Source organism: Rhinatrema bivittatum, chromosome 4, assembly GCF_901001135.1.
Source record: "Rhinatrema bivittatum chromosome 4, aRhiBiv1.1, whole genome shotgun sequence".
In the NCBI taxonomy this organism is placed as follows: domain Eukaryota; kingdom Metazoa; phylum Chordata; class Amphibia; order Gymnophiona; family Rhinatrematidae; genus Rhinatrema; species Rhinatrema bivittatum.
The window spans coordinates 28,140,027-28,161,026 of NC_042618.1; the positions used below are offsets into that span (position 1 = coordinate 28,140,027).

Here is a 21,000-nt window from a genome sequence, read left to right on the forward strand (position 1 = left end):
CCACCCCTCCTTCTTCCCAGTCTGTGGCATTGGCAACATTCGAGGAGGAGCTGGAGCACAGAGTCCAGCTGGCAGTGGACAAGGCGCTTACAGGGCTTTGGTCCTGTGGCACAGATGGCACCAGACCTGGTAATGCCAGTTGTTGTACTGCTTCTGAAGAAGCTTATCAGTGCGTTACCAACCCAGCTGGCATCTGTTCCTGGGACAGTATCTGAGCCCAACAGGGCACCAAGGCTGTCCCCTACCAATAAGGTGGTGATCACTAGTTCCTCCTCGGTGGAAGCTCCATCAAGGCCGGCAGAGATTGCAAGGCCTGCCGCTGCCCACCCCCGTCCTGTTTTACCAGTGCGTGCACCTCTGGACAAAGGAATAGCAACTAGGGACCCATCCTCTGTTGCTTAGAGCAAAGATGAGGAACTCTGACCCCTGGTGGGATGATGCTTTGGAGTCCTCCAAGGAACTCCTATCAGAACCTTCTCCAGAAGAGGAGCAAAATAAGTCTCTGCCTGAGGATTTGACCTTCGCAGGGTTTGTGAGGGTAATGGTAGAAGCCATCCCATTTCAGTTAACGGAGGAGGATGCCAGGCACAAAATGCTTGAGATCCTCCAATTTGTGGAGTCTCCTAAGGAGATCATGGTGGTCCTGGTGCACGAGATACTTATGGAGCTGCTGCTGAGGATATGGGAACTCCCCCTTATAGTGCCTCATTAATAAGAAGGCAGTCGGGGACTACCTCATCCAGAAAGCTGCCGGATTTGATAAGCGTCAGTTGCCCCACCAGTCGGGCTAAGCGCTCTCGGACTCATTCCTCTGTGACCCCGGGGAAGGACCATAGAGCAATGGCTGCTCTTGGGAGGAAGGTGTTTCAAGGTGCCATGCTCATTGCCCGCATCGCTGCCTACCAGCTCTACATGAACCAGTAGGTGCAGGAGGTGGCCAAGCAGCTGCCTCAACAGCAGCAGGACACTCTCATGTCATTGATTTAAAAAAAAAAAAAAAAGGCCTGGTGTGCAGAAAACACAAGATCTGAATGACTCACGATGTTTTCAAAATGGCATCGTGAGTCTCTGCAGCGGTAATCTATGCCCGCAGAATGACATGGCTGTGGGCCTCGGATCTCCGACCAGAGGTACAGGAAATACTTGCTGATGTGCTGTGTTCTTGGGAGAATCTCTTCGTAGATAGGGTGAGAGACCACCATGCAACCCTCCAACAACTCTCTACCAGCACTCCAGATCCATTCTCTTCTAGGAAGCCAGTGAAACAGGTCAAGGAAGTCTCTTTCGCCAAAGGAAGAATTATCCTCTGCCCCCTCGCTCCCGTAGGTATTCCAGGCTGCAGAGAGCCTACAAGCCCCAGCCGGTGCCTGTCAGCTCCAGGGACAGGGTTTTGACTGGGTCCTAGGGAGCATAGTCCAGTCTCCCATACCCAGTATGTTGGACCCTCTGGTAGGGGGCAGGCTGCGGTTCTTTGCAAACCAGTGACCCAGTGTATAACCTCGCACCAGTGTATTCTTTCCATCATCCATCAAGGGTACCAATTGAATTATTGGGTGTCCCACCAAATTGCCCTCCGTACCTGTTTTGGGGCTGGTAGAGCATCAGATGGTACTATTAGCGGAGCTGTCTTCCCTTTTAAAGGCAGGGCAGTCACGCCTGTACCTCTAGGGCAAAGAGGGTGGAGATTCTACTCCAGGTACTTCCTGATTCCAAAGAGAAAAGGGTGACTCCATCCCATCCTAGACCTGAGGGCCTTTAACAAGTTCCTAAAAAAAAAAAGTTCAAAATGGTTTCCCTGGGCACCTTGATCCCCCTTTTACAAAAAGGAGACTGGCTGTGCTCCCTCCGTCTTCCCTGATCACAGGAAGTATCTCCAATTCTTAGTTGGAAAACCATTCCAGTACCGGATGTTGCCGTTCAGGCTAGCATCATCCCCACGAGTCTTCACAACGTGCCTGGCCGTGATAGAGGCACACCTCCGCATGCTGGGATTGCGTGATTTCCCTTATCTGGACGATTGGTCAAGATCACATCTTGGGCAGGGGCCGCCAGGTCCAAGCGCTTGACTATCCCGGGAGTAGGAGGCACTATGATTCATTCTGTTACCCAAAGTCCCATTTCAGCCTGTCACTTCAATTGGACTTCATAGGAGCCCTATTAGATACGGCTCATGTCACCTTGACCATCGCAGCAGAGATTTAGCAGAGCCAGCAGGTGTCAAACTGGCACGTGTTGAAGCTGTTGGACTATATGGCTGCAATCGTCCATATTACTCCATTGGCATGCACAGAGCCTAATGGACTCTGAGGTGGCAGTGGCACCAGGCTACTCAGAACCTTCAGGATTGCATCCGAGTCACCCTGTCTCTCTGGGACTCATTGCACTGGTGGCGGGTACTTTCATATCTGAAACGGGGAATCTTTGTTCAAAGTCCCCCGACCCAAATTGTCCTAACTACGGATGCATCCATCACTGAGGTGGGGAGCTCATGTAGATGGGCTGAGAACCTAGGTTCTCTGGTCCGCTAAGAACGCTCTTGTCAAATCAACTTCTGGAGCTCTGGGCAATCAGGTATGCAATATGGGCTTTCAGAGATCAACTGTCCAACAAAGTTATCCTGATCCAAACCGACAACCAGGTAGCCATGTGGTATGTCGTCAAGCAGGGAGGCATGCGATTATACCACCTGTGTCAGGAAGCGGTCCACATCTGGTCATGAGCCCTGTCTCATGGGATGGTGCTCAGGGCCATATACCTGGCCAGGATGGAGAACATAACGGACAGGCTGAGTCGAGCCTTCAGACTCTACAAATGGTCCCAGGGCCAGGGGTTAGAGAATTGGATATTCCACCTCTGAGGGAGCCTGGGTATAGATCTGTTCATGTCCCCCTGCAACAGGAAGGTTCCTAGGCTCTGCTCCATATTCAGGTCAGACAGCAAACCAGCTTCGGACACCCTTGCCCGTCACTGGGGTAAGGGTCTTCTCTATGCATATCCTCCGATTCTCTTAATGGCAAAGACTATTGAAGCTTCACAAGATCAGGGGAATTATGATCCTCATAGTCGCCTATTGGCAGAGACATTTCTGGTTTCCACTTCTACAGGAGTTGTCCATCTGGAGACCAGTCAGTCTGGGGACTTCCCCAGATTCATCATGCAAGATCAAAACAGGCTGCAGCATCCCAACCTCCAAGCCCTGTTGCTCACAGCCTGGATGCTGAGAGGTTAATCCTGCAGCCACTTGGTCTTTCTGAGGATGTCTCAGGTCCTGGTGGCTTCTAGAAAGCTTTCCACTAGAAACTCTTATGCACTAAAGTGGAGGAGGTTTTCCGTGTGGTGTGAGCAGAAGTCCCTAGATCCGTTCTCCTACCTCCACACAAAAACTGCTTGATTACCTTCTACACCTATTGGAAGCTGACTTAAAAACCAACTCTGAGTTCATTTCAGTGGAATTAGCACTTAACACCAAGATGTAGATGGTACACCCATCTCTGTACAGCCTATAGTTTTACGTTTCATATGAGGCCTGCTTCAATTGAAGCCTTCCCTAAGTCTTCCCGCTATGTGTTGGGATCTCAACATGATGTTAGCTCAGCTGATGCAAGCTTTGTTTGAGCCGCTACACACCTGTGACCTGAAGTGCCTGACCTGGAAGGTCATATTTTTGGTGGCGGTCACCTCAGCACGTAAGGTCAGTGAGCTCCAGGCCTTAGTGACTTGTCCACTTTACACTGTTTTATCATGACAGGATGGTCTTATGTACGCACTCTAAGTTCCTGCTGAAGGTGATGTCGGACTTCCGTCTTAACCAGTCCATCGTCCTGCCAACATTCTTTCCCATGCCCCATCAACTTTTTTTTTTTTGATAAGAATAGGTTGGGCATTGCCATTACTAAACAGACACTATCCTTTTGGCTAGCAGATTGCATCTTTTGTTATGCCCAGGCGGACTGCCTCTTGGGAGTCATGTCAAGTCTCATTCTGTCAGCCATGGCAGCTTCAGTGGCCCTCATGCGAGCAGATCCCCTGGAGGAAATATGCAAGACTGAGATGTGGTGTTCTCTCCACACATTCACATCCCATTACTGTCTGGCTAGGATTGGACAACGTGACAGTAGTTTCAGCCAGTCTGTCCTTTGGAACCTGTTTGTGTAGAACCTAGCTCTTCCGCCTAGGGGCCTGTGTTTGGGTTCAGGCTGTCTCCCCCTCTGTTACCAACATCACCGGTGTTAAATGCCCGTTGGCACCTGGTTTGGGTGTTTATTGATCCCCTTGTGTGTTGAGGAGCAGCCTGTATCTAGGGATTTGCCCATGAGTGAGGACTACCATGTTGCTTGTCCTTTGAGAAAGCAGAGTTGCTTATCTGAAACAGGTGTTCTCCAAGGGCAGCAGGATGTTAGTCTTCACGAAACCCACCTGCTACCCTGCAGAGTTGGGTTTCTCCTATTTTTAATTTTAATTGTTCTATGTTTCAAGACTGGAGAGGGAGCCAGTGTGGTATAGTGCATGCTGTGCATGCTCAGTGTGTCTAGTCAAAGTTCTAGAAACTTTGACATAAGTTTTCCACATCAGGGCTCCATCTGATGATGTCACCCATGTGTGAGGACTAACATCCGGTTGTCCTCTGAGATCACCTGTTACAGGTAAGCAACTCTGCTTTATCAGGTAAGTAGTAATTTCTCCTTTGTCATATTTCTCCTGCCTCTTCCCCCTGACTCTCATTTTCTGTTCTCGTTTTCTGCTTCACCAACATATGAAAATTAGTCTGGTTCCTAGATGCACATATTTGTGGATGACCTGAAACCAGAGTTGACAACCACTGTGCTATAATTAGTTAAGAGTACATGTAGATGAGATCTGAAAGGTCCATTTTATGTGTTTGTCAGTTCTATTATTTAATACTGTTGAATTATTTGCTATTTTTACAGCATGATGCAAATGAAGAGACTACTGTCCTGGATACAGATGATCATGATAAAGAAGAAACAAACATTGTTAAGGTAAGAATTTGAGTTTGAAGATCTGCTTCTTTTAAATAGTTATAATTTTAAATACACAAAAATATAGAAGAGTACTTGTGCAAAGAAGTGATGTTGGTAGTAAATTCTTCTCAACAAACAATAATAGAAAACAGAAGGTGGCCTTAAAAGAAAAAAAAATGCCTAATATTCATTCAAGCCCAAAACATGATGGGAAGAGATCTGAAATATTGTAACTAAATTCTAAAATTAACCATCCATAACTCCAACACATTTATTTAGTGCACACAGGAGCGATACTGCCTCCTATCGCACATTAGTTGACATTTGAGAGCTATCCATCATTGGTATCACTGGATTCTCACAGGACAAGAAGGATGGTAGTCCTCACATATGGATGTCATCATCAGCATGGAGCCCAATCACGGAACACTTTTGTCAAAGTTTCCAGAACTTTGACTGGCACCTACTGGGCATGCCAAGCATAGGATCAACCCTGCAGCCAGCAGGGGTCCCCCCTTCAGTCTTTTTTTCCACGCAGCAGTAGCCATGCGGGTTAAGGAGCTCTTCAGAGATTCCTGACAGGAATTTTCCTCATGGAACTTTGTTAAAAAAAAAATTTCAAAAAATTTTATCCCACGGGGTCCCCTTATGATTTCTTTGCTCCGCGGTCAAACGGTAAGTTTTTTTGCCCGTTTGCGGTAGATTCCTGTCGAGTTTTTTCCTCACGGCCTACCGGCCATCGACTGCACCGTAACTAAATTTTGTCAAAGCCATGGCGTCTGGTTTCTGTCCGTGCCCCAACTGCATTCGAACAATGTCCATCACTGACACTCACATGGTCTGTTTGATGTGCTTGGGGTCCTTCCACGATGTCCTTACTTGCACTAAATGTGCCCAAATGACACGAAAGGGTCACAAGGCTCGGCTCGATAAGATGGGTCTTCTCTTTAGGCCAAAAACCCTGACGCCATCGATAGCTTCGTCGTCTGAACCAGTGCCATCTACGTCGCGCTAGCACCGGGAATCTGCTGCTACCCGACTGGCCTCGAGGACTCCATGAGTGTTGACCCCCTCTGTTCCCCCTCAGGAAAAACACTGGGCTGAACATCGAGAAAAGTATCAACACCGTCATCGTAAAGCTCAGGCCATCGATACCGGTAAACCCTCGACATCGAAGTCGTCTGAGCCTCCGACAAAGAAGCTCCATACAGAAAAGGCTTCGTCCTCTTCTGTTTCTGGGTCACAGAGGCGTTCCCCCACCTGGACAGGTGCCGGGATCCGTGATTCCACCTTCACCAGTGGAGCCTCCGGCTATGCCAGTGCTACCTCCCACTCCGGAACCAGGTATTCATGCCCCAGGTTTCCGTGAAGAATTGGATTGGATGATCCAAGAGGCCATTGGCAAAGCACTCCAGGGCTTCCAACTTCCATCGATACCGGTTCCTCCTCCGGTCACCGACCCGATACCCATGGCGCTTGCACTGCTATTGGCTAGAATAGACAAGTTAATCGGTGCCCTTCCACCGGTGGATCCGAGGGACCCGACTCCTTCCTCGCCAATTCCCTTGTCATCAGAGGAAGATGAAGAAACACCGCTCTTCATTCCACCATCGGGAGTGCCGCCACTGACACATCCATCAATGTCACCAATTCCATCGGTGCCTCCATCGATGCCTTCGATTCCTCCTTCGGGACCATTGATGTCCAGGCCAGGGCCTTCAGGAGTAACTCCGTTATTTCCTTCTGAAGAACATTTGGGAGCTGATAATGACCTTTATAATCCTTGGACCGATGATTCGTCCCAGGATTCTGATCTACCTTCACAGCCCTCCCCTCCTGATGAAAGGAAGCGTTCTCCTCTAGAGGACCTGTCCTTTGTTAAGGAGATGTCTGAAACGGTCCCACTCCAGCTTCAGAAAGAGGGCGACTCTAGACATCAGATGCTAGAGCTTCTACAATTTCTCGATGCTCCAAAGGAAATCATGTCCATCCCTATTCATGACATCCTTTTGGACCTTTTGAAGAGAAACTGGGTGGCTCGGTGGCACCTGTTAACCGAAAAGTAGATGCCACCTCCCTAGTTCAATCAGCCCCTGGCTTCCAAAGAACTCAGTTGGATCATCACTCGGTGGTTGTAGTCAGCCCAAAAGAGGGCTAGACGCGTCAAACCTCACTCATCCATTCCCCCATGGAAAGATCAGAATTTCCTGGATGCATTTGGAAGACCGGTATTCCATGGATCAATGCTCATTTCTCGCATTGCATCCTACCAATTCTACGTGACCCAATACAACAGGGCCTTGGTCACGAAGATTCAAGACTTTGCTGAGGCCTTATCTCTGCAGTTCCAGGACCAACTTCATGCCCTAGCACAAAAGGGCTTAGATGCTGGCAAGCATGAAGTATGATCAGCGTATTACATCTTTGACACCGGTTCTAGGGTGTTGGCAGCCGCTATCAGTGCAAGGAGATGGCCTGGCTGAAATCTTCAGACCAGAGGTACAAGTCAGATTGGCTGACTTGCCCTGTGCGGGGGATATTTTCGGTGAAAAGTTTCAAGAAGCAGTGGCGCAGCTCAAGGACCACCAAGAGACTCTGCGCCAGCTCTCCTTACTGCATTCTGATCCCTCCCCTTCGTCCAAAAGATCCTTTAAGAGGGATTCCAAGAGGCAATTCTTCCGGCAGAGGAGATACTATCCCCCAGTGTCCAGGGGCGGCCTTCTAAGCCTTACCAAAAAGGCCAACCTAGGCAGCCTAGAGGGCAGAAGTCGCAGCCAGCCCCTCAATCGGGTCCAGCGTCAGGTTTTTGACTCCCTTCTAGAGAGCAGTACCCAGCTTCCACTTCCGACTATTCCGGTCAGTGGCCGGTTGTGCCACTTCTCCAGCCTATGGTACACAGTCACCACAGATCAGTGGGTACTGGCAGTAGTATCCCAGGGTTACTACCTCAACTTTCTCTCTGTCACACCAGATTCCCCGCCTCGGCTGACATGGGGAACATCCGACCATTCGCCACTCTTGGATCAGGAGGTCTCCCTCCTCCTCCTGTCCCAAGCAATAGAACCAGTGCCCCACTCAGAACAGGGGCCAAGGGTTCTATTCCAGGTATTTCCTGATACCAAAAAAGTCAGGTGGGGTGCGCCCACCTGACTTTTTTGGTATCACTCTAAACAAATACCTACAAAGAGAAAAGTTCAAGATGGTGACCTTGGGTTCTCTACTTCCCCTTCTTCAAAGGGGAGACTGGCTCTGCTCTCTAGACCTTCAGGACGCCTGCATACATATTTCAATCACTCCGTCACATCGCAGATTCCTAGTAGGCCCAAAACACTTCAATATCAAATGTTACCTTTCGGCATAGCATCTGCCCCACGATTCTTCACCAAATGCCTCATGGTGGTAGTAGCCTACCTCAGGAGTTAGTGTCCACGTCTACCCCTATCTGGACGATTGGTTGATCAGGGCTCCCTCTCGGCAAGGTGCACGGACGTCCCTTCGCCTCACTTTGCATTCCCTGATCTCCCTAGGGTTTCTCATAAACTGTCAAAAATCCAGGCTAGTTCCTTTGCAAACTCTATCGTTCATAGGGGCCAACTTGGATACTCTAAAAGTGAAAGCTTTCCTACCTCAGGATTGTTCTCTCACTCTCGCTTCTCTGGCCCTTCAATTGCAGTCTCGACAACATTCAACTGCACGTCACTTCCTGATATTATTGGGTCATATGGCCTCCATAGTGCATGTCACTCCCATGGCTCACCTCGCCATGAGTCATGCAATGGACTCTAAGATCGCAGTGGACTCAGTCTTCTCAGCCAACGTCCTCCACAATCCGCATCACAACCTCCACAACAGCTCCATCTATCGCTAGCTTGGTGGGCAAACCAATCCAGTCTGGTACAAGGCCTCCCATTTCAGATTCCAGAACCTCAAATAACCTTGACAACAGATGCCTCCAACCTCGGCTGGGGAGCACATGTTGGAAACCTGCAAACTCAGGGCATCTGGTCTCCAGAGGAAGCCAAACACCAGATAAATATTCTGGAGCTTCGTGCAATCAGATATGCTCTCAGGGCTTTTCAGGATCACCTCTCCAACCAGATCATCCTGATGCAAACAGACAACTAGGTGGCCAATGTGGTACATCAACAAGCAAGGGGGGGAATGGGCTCCTACCTCCTGTCAGGAAGCTGCACAGATATGGGCGGAGGCCCTTTCCCACTCGATGTACCTCAGGGCCACCTACTTGCCGGGCGTGGACAATGTGTTGGCGGACAAGCTGAGTCGCACTTTTCAACTGCACGAGAGTGGTCCCTCAACCCCACTGTAGCGGACTCAATTTTCCAATGTTGGGGTTACTTTCACATAGACCTCTTTGCGTCTGTTCACAACCGCAAAGTAGGGAACTTCTGCTTTCTCACTCGCAGCCAACACCGCCAGCCCAGGGATGCTTTCTCCCTCTCGTGGGCCAGCGGTCTTCTTTATGCGTACCCTCCACTTCCATTCATTTCACTCTCGTGAAGTTGCGAAGGGACATGGGTCTAATGATTCTCATAGCCTCTCATTGGCCACGCCAGGTCTGGTTTCCACGATCTATCTGTACACCGGCATATTCCTCTGGGGAAGGACCCGCTTCTGATCACTCAGAACGGCTGCCTTCGTCACCCCAACCTCCAGGCCCTCGCCCTGACTGTCTGGATGTTGAAAGGTTAATACTTCAACCTCTGCCTGGATGTTGAAAGGTTAATACTCCAACCTACTAGGACACGGGAAACCCCTTTCAGAGCTGGTTTCCTGTGTCCTAGTAGATTCACGAAAGCCTTCCACAAGGCAGTCTTATCGTTAAAAATGGAACAGGTTTACGGGATGGTGTACTTCCATGTCCATCGATCCCTTCACTTGTTCCACACCAAAGTTTCTGGACTATCTCTGGCACCTGACAGTCAGGCCTCAAAACGTCTTCTATCAGGATACATGTCAGTGCAGTAGCTGCGTTCCATAAAGGTGTCGGGGATGTACCCATTTCAGTACAACCCCTTGTCACATGCTTTTTGAAGAGCTTGCTTCACCTTAAACCTCCACTGCGCCCTCCGGCCCTTCTTGGGACCTCAACATGGTTTTGAGAAGGCTCATGAAACTGCCATTTGAGCCTCTCCAATCCTGTGATCTCCGCTATCTCACATGGAAAGTGATTTTTCTTTTGGCAATCATATCCGCCCGCAGAGTTAGTGAGTTACAGGCCTTAGTTACCTATCTGCCTTACGCTAAACTTCTGCATGATAGGATCGTACTCCGCATGCGACCTACGTTTTTGCCTAAGGTAGTATCGGAGTTTCATATTAATCAATCCATTATACTACCTATCTTCTTTCCCAGGCCCCACTCGAACCCAGGAGAACAGGCTGTGCATATCCTTGACAGTAAACGTGCTCTAGCATTTTATCTAGACCGTATAGCTTCCCACAGGAAATGCACTCAATTGTTTGTTTTCTTTGATCCCATCAAATTGGGCAAACCTGTGGTAAGCAGACTCTCTCCTCCTGGTTAGCGGACTGTATTTCCTTTTGTTACCAACAGGCAGGCATTCCACTTCAAGACCGTGTTAAAGCACACTCTGTCAGGGCCATGGCAACATCAGTAGCGCATCTACGCCCGGTGCCGCTTGCTGACATTTGTAAGGCTGCTACCTGGAGCTCTCTCCACAGCCTATTATTGTTTAGACAAGGCTGGCAGACAAGATTCCATCTTCGGCCAGTCTGTGCTACGCAACTTATTTGCGAACTGAGGTACCAATATCCTTCTGCCAACCCAGTAGGGTTCAGGATGCCCTCTACCAAATTCCACCCCAGTTCTTGTGCCTGTTGCACATCTTTGGGTACATTTGGTGCATTGCTCAGGCATCCTCAGCTCGGTACTCACCCATATGTGAGGACTACCATCCTGCTTGTCCTGTGAGAAAGCAGAGTTGCTTACCTGTAACAGGTGTTCTCACAGGACAGCAGGATGTATGTTAGTCCTCAAGAAACCCGCCCGCCAACCCGCGAAGTTGGGTTCGCTTACGATTTATTTTATTTTTCGCATGTACTTTTACTATAAGACGAGACTAAAGGGGGACCCCTGCTGGCTGCAGGGTTGATGCTATGCTGGGCATGCCCAGTAGGTACCAGTCAAAGTTCTGGAAACTTTGACAAAAGTGTTCCGTGATTGGGCTTCAACCTGTGATGTCACCCATATGTGAGGACTAACATCCTGTTGTCCTGTGAGAACACCTGTTACAGGTAAGCAACTCTTTCTTCACTCTAGTCTTACCCTTTAGAAAAGTAACCAAATAGTCCTAATCAGAAAATCTATTCTGATTCCCCTGGAACTTAAACATTTTAGGAAAAAATCAGCACCAACAGCAAGGATCTTTTGGTAAATGTATCCATGAGTTTGATTGTAGAAGCTGCTTGTGCTCTCGGGGGGCCTCCTTGAGCTCTCGCTGCTTGGAATTTAAAAAAAAAAAAAAAAAAAGCTCCTTCCATCACCACTACATGGTAAAAGCTGCCCTTCCTGCAGTGCTGGGCTCTGGATCCACAGTTATGGGGTTGAGAAAAGCACAGAAATTTTAACACCAGAAGTGGCATGGTCATTGGCAAATTAGCAGGGCTCATCCCAGATGCAAGCTCTTTGGAGCTGAAAGAAAGAATGCAGCATTGTACCATGACTGGGGGCAATTCAGTGCCCGTGTCTGTCTGAACTCTTAACTTTCATGGTGCAGAAGCACCCCAAGGTGCCAAATCATCTTTATTTCCTGGATCCCTATGTGTCCAGGGCATCATTGTTAGCTTTGGCACAGTGTGCATCCTTTAGCGCGAAGGCTTGAATGATTGGAATTGGTGCAGTTCTGGTCACCACATCTCAAAAAGATATATTTCATTGGAAAAGGTAAAGAGGCAACCAAAATGATAGTCTTTCTTCCCCTGTGAAGAAAGACTAAACAGATTAGCACTGTTCAGCTTGGAGAAGACAGCTAAGGGGGATATAATAGAGGGCTTATAAAATCATGAGTGGAAAAGAATGGGTAAATATGAATCTATTTTCTCTGTCAAATAAAATGCAGACTATGGGACACTTCACAAAGTTAGGAACATATTCAATCAAATCTGAGAATTCTTTCACTCAACACATTAAGCTCTGGAATTCGTTGCCGGAAGATTTGGTTAATGTAGTTAGCATAGCTGGGTTTACAAAAAAGTTTGGACAGGTTCCTGTAGAAGTCAATAAACTGTTATCAACCAAGTAAATTTAAGAAATAGCCACTGCTTATCACTGCAGGATAGCAGAATGGGAACTATTTACTTTTTGGGATATTGCCAGTTAATTGTGACCTAAATTGGCCACAATTGTAAGCAGGATACAGGACTCAGTGGACTCTTGTTCTGACCCAGAATGGCAAATTCTTATGTTCAATTGCCTAGTCTTTGTCTGGAGGTGGAATAACTCCTTCAACAGAGATAGCTAGAGCTGTTCTCCCAGGAACAAACCCATGATTTTATTCCCATTTCCACCTTCCCAAGAAAACTGGGTGACTGAGATCTATTCTGGATTTACGAAAACTAAACAAACTCCTAATGCGAGAGAAGTTCAAGATGAACTCCCTTCACATGATAAATCTGTTTATTCAGCTGGGCAATTAGGTGTACACCCTGCATCTCAAGGGACACCTATGCTCATATCCCGATTGATCATTTGCGCTGGAGATACCTCAGATATCAGATCATCCTTCATTTCGGCCTATCTTCAGCCTCAAGGGTATTCAAGTGCCTGGAGGTGATAGTGGCATATCTATCCCAGATGGGGTCTTTGTTTTATCCCCCTACCTGGATAATTGGTTACATGTTCTCCCACTTGGCCTCTGGATTTCCCGGATTCCTTCAGTCTCTAGATTTTGTGCTCAACTTTGCCAATTTGAACCTCACTCCTCTCAGTTCATAGAAGCATGGATAGTTTGGGACAGTGTGTTCTTCCCAAGTAAACGAGCCTTAGTGCTAAGGGGGCTAATAAAGATCCTTCTGCAACAGATTCAAGCTCCAGCAAGATCAGTCATAGTTGTCCTGGAAAACATGGCAGCAACAGTTCTCCGTCCCATTGATGCTTTTTTGTTTGAGACACACCAATGGGGTCTTCAGTGTCAGTGGGACCAGCTATGGCAACCATTGAACCGCTGCATCAGGGTATTAGCTGGAATGAAGACAGCTCTTCGGTGGTGGTAGAAACCTTTGGCTCTGGATGAGGGGCTCCCCCTGTGTGCACGACCTCATGTGGCTCTGTCCATGGACACCTCCACCAAGGGGGGTGTAGCTCGAACCCAAGGGATATGGTCCTTAGTGGAGTATCATCTTGAGATCAACCTTTTGGAGCTATATGCCATTTGGTATGCATTGAAAGCTTTTGTCTCTTATAGCAAGAAGGAGAACCTGGACTCTGGTTTCCATGTTCTACGTAAATAAGCAGGGGAGCAAAGGCTCCTTTGCCCTTTGAGAAACTCTCAGGATCTCAGTGTGGTTTACCCACATCTGAGCTCATCTACAAGAGATATACCTTGCAGGGTCCCAAAACACTCTGGTGGACTGCCCCAGTCTAGTCCTAGTTTCTCATAAATGGTCACTTTATCAACTGGTGACGGACAATCTGTTCAACTGAGGTTGGCTGTTATTTGACTTGTTTAGTGTAGAGAGCAATGGGGTGTTGGAGAATTTTTACTCCACACTTCTAAGCAGGTTCAGCTCAGCTCCTGATGCCTTTATGTTGGGATGCAGATCTTCTGTATGCCTACCTTCTGATCTTGATAATTCTGAAGACAGTCCAGAAATTGCCTTGGGATAGTGCAAGAATGATTCTTAGTGATCCACATGGTCAAGACAAGTAGTTCCAATAGGTAAGTCCCTGTTCCTTATCACTCAGAATGATGGATAGCTCTGCCATCCGAATCTGTCCTCTCTAGCCCTTATGGCATTGTTGTTGAATATCAATAGTTTCCTCTCTGCTTCTTAATAAAGAAATGAAAGATATCTTGATATCGACCAGGAAGGCTTTCGGCTTCAACTAAAGATTTTTGGCCTCGTGCCAGTCTGGTCCTCTGGGCCTTTTCTCATGTAGCCCAAGGGACCTGCTCCATTACTATTTTTCTCTTTCTTCACTGGAATTTAGTACTTCCTCAATGAAAGTGCATCTTAGTTCTATTGCATACCATCAAAGTTTGGAAGATGTTCCAATTTCTACTCATATTATGGTATCCAAATTTATAAAAGGACTGTGGTATACTAAGTCTCCAGTGCCTTTGGATCTTAACATTGTTTTGACTCAAATTATGAAGCCTCCTTTTGAACCTTTGGAATCTGCTTCTTTAAAGTTCCTCACCTGGAAGTTAGTGTTTCTAGTGGCTGACATGTGCTTGACATGTCACTACTCACTTATCTCCAATTCCTCCACAGTAAGGCAGTCCTTTGTACTTGACCCTAAGTTCTTTCCTAAAATGGTGTCTGTTTTTCATATAAACCCAAGCTATTGTCCTTTGTTTTCTTCCCATCACTGCATGCTCCTGAATGTGAGAAGGCCCTTCATTAGTTAGAACTGTAAGAAAACCTTGCCCAGTGATTTAAAAAGAATTCAATCTCATTAAAAGATTTCTTAGTTGTTGCCTTTGATCCTAATAGACTAGGAATGGCAGTTGCCAAAAGAACTTTGTCAACCTGGCCAGTGGATTGAATTGCATGCTTATGTGCTAGCTGGTCCACAGATTACTCTGAGGCTCAAGTGAGAACCATAGCAACTTTATTGGTGCACCTAAGGGCAGCCTCATTGACTGATTGCAAAGCTACAACTTGGTCGCATGTGCACGCTTTTATATTCTACTATTGTCTGGGCAGCATATCAAGAGACTACAGTAGTTTTGAACAAGCAGTTTTGTGCAGCCTGTTAACCCAGTAGATTGACTGTCCACTGGTGGAGCCAGGTTGCTTTTTCTTAATTGCTCCACTGTGCAGTCCTCAGTTTTGGATTCCCTACGTGTCAGTTCAGCCTTGCTTTTCAAATATGAAAGCAAGTTTGCTTACCTATAAATGGGAGGTTCTCTACATACTACAGGATGAATTAGCCATGCTTAATTCCTATCTGCTTCCTTGGAGAGTCCACTACCTCAAGCTTGTTAAGCTCTGAAATTGACTGAGGGACTCATGAGGTTCTAAGATGGCTGTTTGGTGCCAGTGGGTGATGCCACCCATATGTCATGGCTAATTCATCCTGCTGTCTAAGGATAAGTCTGTTTAACAGGTAAGCAAACTTGCTTTTTATACTGAGCAACTCTGCAGATATCAGGGAATGCTCATTTTGAGTCCCAGAAAGAGGATATCCTTATGGTGGAAAAAGATTTTATGGAGGTAATTTTATAACAACCTGCACAAATTTACAGGCTTATTCCTAAGTCACACCAGCTTTCAAAGTGAACATACATATATATGTTCACTTTGAATATTATCCCATGAAATCTACTTGCACAAAATTTATACCTGCAACTATATATAGGGGAAAATTTACATGGCCTATTTTGAAATTCGCAAAGTGTGTATGTAAATGCAAACCCTCACCCAGACTTGGGCCCCCCCTGTAATGCTTCTCTCTGATACATTTTAAATTGTGTGCATATCGGCTGGGCAATTTTCCAAAGAACCATTTCTGAGAGTAAATCTTTTTCTCCTAGGACAAGCAGGATAGTAGTGCTCATGTGGGTGACATCACTGGATGTAGCCCTATCACGGAAAACTTTTCTGTCAAAGTTTCTAGAACTTTTGACTGGCCCACTGAGCATGCCCAGCATGCCATAATCCCTGTAGCCAGGGGTCTCCCTTCAGTCTTTTTTTTTTCAGCGCTGCAGTTTGCCTCAGGGTTAGGAGCTCTGTGAGATTTTCTCACAAAAATTTTCCTCATGGAATACTTGAAGTTTACTTTTCCAAAAACTTCCCTCACACAGGTCTCCCATCGCGACATCTGTTTTTGTTGCCCAGTGAGTGAATTCTCTACCATCATCGGTCGATTCCTGCCTCCTCTTTTTTTCGGTGTCCGCAGGCATCAATCATTTTCGGGCCTCTCCTTTTTCTATCATGGCAACATGTTTTAGAAATTGCCCAAAGTGTCCCCGTACCATGTCGATTACTGACAAACATGATGTCTCTGTGCTGTGCCTCGGCTCATCACACAAAGTTTCTCATTGCCCAAGTTGTGCCCAGATGACCCCGAAGGGTAGGAGGGCTTGCCTCAACATCCGATTGACTCCATCGACATCCACCCAGTCGACACCGGCAGGAGCATCGAAGAAACTAGTCAAACCTCGCCAGGAGCACCAGGGCAGTGGTGACCATCCGCAACCAACTCCATCCAAAGCATCCGCTTCGTCTTCCTCGGTGCCAGAGAAAGATCGGCTCGAGCACCGAGGGAAGCACCGGCACCGACGCAAGTCTACTCCCGGTGCCAGCACAGACACTGCATCGGCCTCTATGACTATCAAGCCAATTGCGAAGAGGACATGGGTAGAGGAGCCTCCAACCCCCTCTCAACCTGAGAAACCAAGGCAATCCCCACCGATACGGTGCCGGGTACTGATCCCCCACAAATACCTGTGGAGGTGCCAGTAGTACCTAGCCTGCCTCCCCCTGTAGCTGCGATATCTACACCAGCTTTCAGGGAGGAGGCAGGGAGGTCTCATCCGCCAGGCAGTGCTCTATGCTCTCTGAGACTTACAGCCATCGATGCCGGCCCATACCGACACCAACATCGGAACCATCGATGTTTACACCACTGCTAAGCCGACTGGATACACTCATCGTTGCCCTTCCAACACAACCTAGGCCACCGATGCCAAAGCAACCCACAAAGTCTCTGAAGGCCCCGATACCCATTCCGGGGTCCTCAGAAGACGAAGGCACGGACTCCAGTCCTCTCTCAACACCGATTCCACTGCCGGAACCGATGCCTGGTCCATCGGGGCTCTTGGGTCTGAGATGCCCACGTTTTCCCTCAATGCCACTGCATCTTCCATCGAGGCCATCAAAGGATCCATCGGTGCCAACCCGTCCTACTGTACCAACCTTCTTACCCCCTTCAGGATCTCAGCTAGAGAAACCTTTCTGACACATGGGAAGGTGTTGACACTGACACATCCATGGAGGACATCTTATCAGAACCATCTCCTTCAGAAGAAAGGAGAATATCTCCGCCAGAAGACCTCTCCTTTGCAAATTTTGTAAAGGAAATGTCAGAGACAATCCCCTTTGACATGATTACAGAGGAGGACATACGTCATAAAAGATTGGAAATTCTCCAATTTGTTGATGCTCCAAAGGAAGTTATGACTATCCCTGTCCATGAGATGCTCGTGGATCTCCAACATAGTCTCTGGGAGCATCCTTGTACTGTCCAACTAGTGAATAGGACAGATGCAACTTACCTGGTCCAACATATTTCTGGATTCCAAAAGCCACAACTACCCCATCAGTCAGTGGTAGTTGAATCCGCACAGAAAAAGGCCAGGCGTCTGCACCCTCACTTTTCAATACCTCCTGGCAAAGACCAAAAATTCTTGGATATTTTGGGTCCCAAGATGTTTCAGAGCTCTATGCTAGTGTCATGCATAGCTGCATACTAACTTTACATGACACAATATCAAAGGAATCTCTGGCAGCAGGTTCAGGGAATAGCGGACTCTTCCCCAATAACAACAAGATAGTCTCAATGCCATACTACAGAACGGCCTTGAGGCTGGAAAACGTGAGGTTTGGGCTGCTTACGACTCCTTTGAAACTGCTTCTCGCTTGTCAGCAACGGGAATCAACGCCAGGAGGTGGGCTTGGTTAAAAGCCTCTGACTTGAGACCTGAAGTCCAAGACAAACTCGCCGATTTGCCATGTACCGGTGAAAACCTATTCAGCGACAAAATTCAAGATGCAGTGGCTCATTTAAAAGACCATAATGAGACCCTGCGGCAATTATCCACAGTTACTACTGAAGGCCCTTCTTCTGCAAGAAGACCCACTTGAAAACAATTTTGTTGCCCACGCAGATACTACCCACCTGCATCTCGCGTGAGGCCAACTAGACCATCTCAGAAAACACATCCTTGACAGGTCAAGACATCCAGGCCTCAGCCACCACTGCAAACATGCCAAGCCTCTGGATTTTGAAGCATATCCAGAGAACAGCAGTCGCTCCATAAATCCAAAATCAGATTTGCCAGTAGGAGGTCGAATTTGCCACTTCATCATCAACTGGCTCAACATATAACCACAGACCAATGGGTTATATCCATCATAACCCAGGGATACCACCTCAACTTCCTCATGGTAATCCCGGACTTACCACCCAGTGCTCTGTGGATACAAGAAGATCACACAGGCCTTCTAGAGTCAGAACTGTCCACCCTTCTGGGCGCCAAGACCATGGAACCTGTCCCCCGAGCACAGCAGGGCAGAGGGTTCTACTCCCGCTATTTTCTCATCCCAAAGAAATCAAGTGGCCTCCGCCCCATCTTTGACTTCCGCAATCTCAACAAATTTTAACGAAAAGAAAACTTTCAGGGTGATGTCCTTGGGCACCAATCTTTCCCCTTCTGCAAGAAGGAAATTGGCTCTGTTCTCTGGATCTTCAAGACGCTTACACTCATATTCCAATATCCCCACATCACCGCATTTCCTAGTGGGACATCAACACTTTCAGTACCGGGTCCTGCCTTTCGGACTTGCCTCGGCACCCCGTGTATTTACAAAGTGTCTAGCAGTAGCAGCAGCCCATCTATGCAAAAAAAGCATACATGTCTTTCCTTACCTGGATGACTGGCTCATCCAGAGCCAATCCAGCAAGGAGCTCTCGACACTCTCAAACTCACTATCAATCTGCTACACTCAGGGATTTCTCATCAACTATCAAAAATCCCACTTGACTCCATCTCATCTCCTGACTTTCATTGGAACAGATTTGGACACCACAGTGGCAAAGGCTTTCCTGCCCAACAACCGCGCAGACACACTCTCGAGACTAGCTATATCTCTGCGCACAAAGAAATAGCCTCAGCACATCAGTTCTTAAAATTGCTGGGACACTTGGCTTCCACGGTCCACATCACTCCTATGGCCAGACTGGCAATGAGAATAACTCAATGGACTTTGAAATCTCAATGGCTCCAAGCCATTCAATCACTTTCACCCCAGGTTTAAGTAACCCACCAGTTACGTTTATTGCTTCTCTGGTGGATGAACAAAGTCAGCTTGCTAACAGGCCTACCCTTTCAACAACCAGTTCCACAGATAACTTTGATCACAGAAGCATCCACCTTGGGTTGGGGAGCTCATGTAAGCAATCTTCAAACCCAAGGTACTTGGACACAGTTCGAAGCAACGTTTCAGATCAACTTCCTAGAGCTTTGAGCTATACATTATGCTCTATATGCATTCAAGGACTGCCTTTCATTCAAGACTGTTCTCATACAAACAGACAACACAGTTGCAATGTGGTACTTGAACAAGCAGGGCAGCACAGGATCTTATCTCCTCTGCCAAGAAGCCGCGCAGATCTCGGACTGGGCCCTTGCACACTCCATATATCTACGGACCACTTATCTGAAAGGCGTGCAGAACGAAGTAGCAGATCGCCTCAGCCAACAGTCCCATCCCCATGAGTGGTCTCTGAATCCTGTGGTAACGACTAGAATCTTCCAACGCTGGGGTCAACCAACAATAGACCTCTTTGCATCTGAACTGAATCACAAAGTAGACAGATTCTATTCCCTGCACAGGCAACATAACAAGTTAACCATGCATGCCTTCGCTCGCCCCGGGACACAGGCCTCCTATATGCATATCCCCCGATACTGCTGATAGCCAAAATTCTCGTGAAGCTACAACAGGACAAAGGCTCAATGATTCTCATAGCCCCGTATTGGCATCGACAAGTATGGTTTCCCATGTGTCTCGACCTCTCGATCAGAGAACCCATTCGCCTAGGCACAGCGCCCACTCTTATAACTCAGAACCAAGGCATGTTACGCCATCCGAACCTTCAGACTATCCCTCACAGCCTGGATGTTGAAAGCTTGATCCTCCAACCACTCAACCTTTCAACTGATGTCTCTCAAGTGCTTGTAGCGTCACAAAAGCCTTCCACACGAAAATCCTATCGTTATAAGTGGAAAAGATTCACCATGTGGTGCACGCAAAAAGGTATCGACCCTTTTTCCTGCCTCATACCATCTCTATTAGACTATCTCTTCCACCTTTCAGACTCTGGTCTCAAGACTTCTTCGGTGAGGGTACATCTGAGTGCTATCTCAGCGTACCACAAAGGATTTGGGGATGTCCCGGTAACAGCGCAACCCCTTGTCAGTAGATTTGAGGGGCCCTCTACGGCCACCAGTCACTGAATGGGACCTAAATGTAGTACTTACAAGGCTCATGCAATCCCCATTTGAGCCTTTGCGCTCCTGCGATATTAAATTTCTTACATGGAAAGTTCTCTTCCTAGTAGCCATTACATCTGCTCGAAGGGTTAGTGAGTTACAAGCACTTGTTACATACCCTATACCAGGTTCCTACATGACTGAGTGGTCCTATGTACTCACCCTAAATTCCTTCCCAAGGTGGTTACTGCCTTCCACTTGAATCAGTCTATAGTGTTGCCCACCTTTTTTCAAGGCCTCATTCTCACCAGGGCGAGAGAGTTTTGCACACCTTGGATTGTAAATGTGCACTTGCATTTTACCTAGACCGCACTGCAGTCCATAGGAAATCCACCCAACTCTTTGTTTCTTTTGACAAAAACAGACTAGGAGTTGCATTGGGCAAACAAACTCTCTCCAACTGGCTAGCACACTGTATCAAATTCTGCTATGAAAAAGCAGGCCTTCCTCTCCAGGGACGAGTGAAGGCGCACTCAGTAAGAGCCATGGCAACTGCAGTAGCACACTATCGTTCAGTACCGATTGCTGAGATCTGCA

The 21,000-nt window shown here is 47.5% G+C and overlaps 1 protein-coding gene across 5 annotated transcripts in view; it reads left to right on the top strand.

Annotated features, from left to right (window-relative positions):
- Positions 1-21,000, top strand: part of PAPOLA (poly(A) polymerase alpha) — a 334,417-nt gene that overhangs the window by 288,462 nt on the left and 24,955 nt on the right. For all 5 annotated transcript variants that reach the window (XM_029597901.1, XM_029597904.1, XM_029597900.1 and 2 more), the window contains one exon: positions 4,929-5,000. In XM_029597901.1, the coding sequence (XP_029453761.1) occupies positions 4,929-5,000 (72 nt within the window). The remainder of the gene's footprint in view (positions 1-4,928; positions 5,001-21,000) is intronic.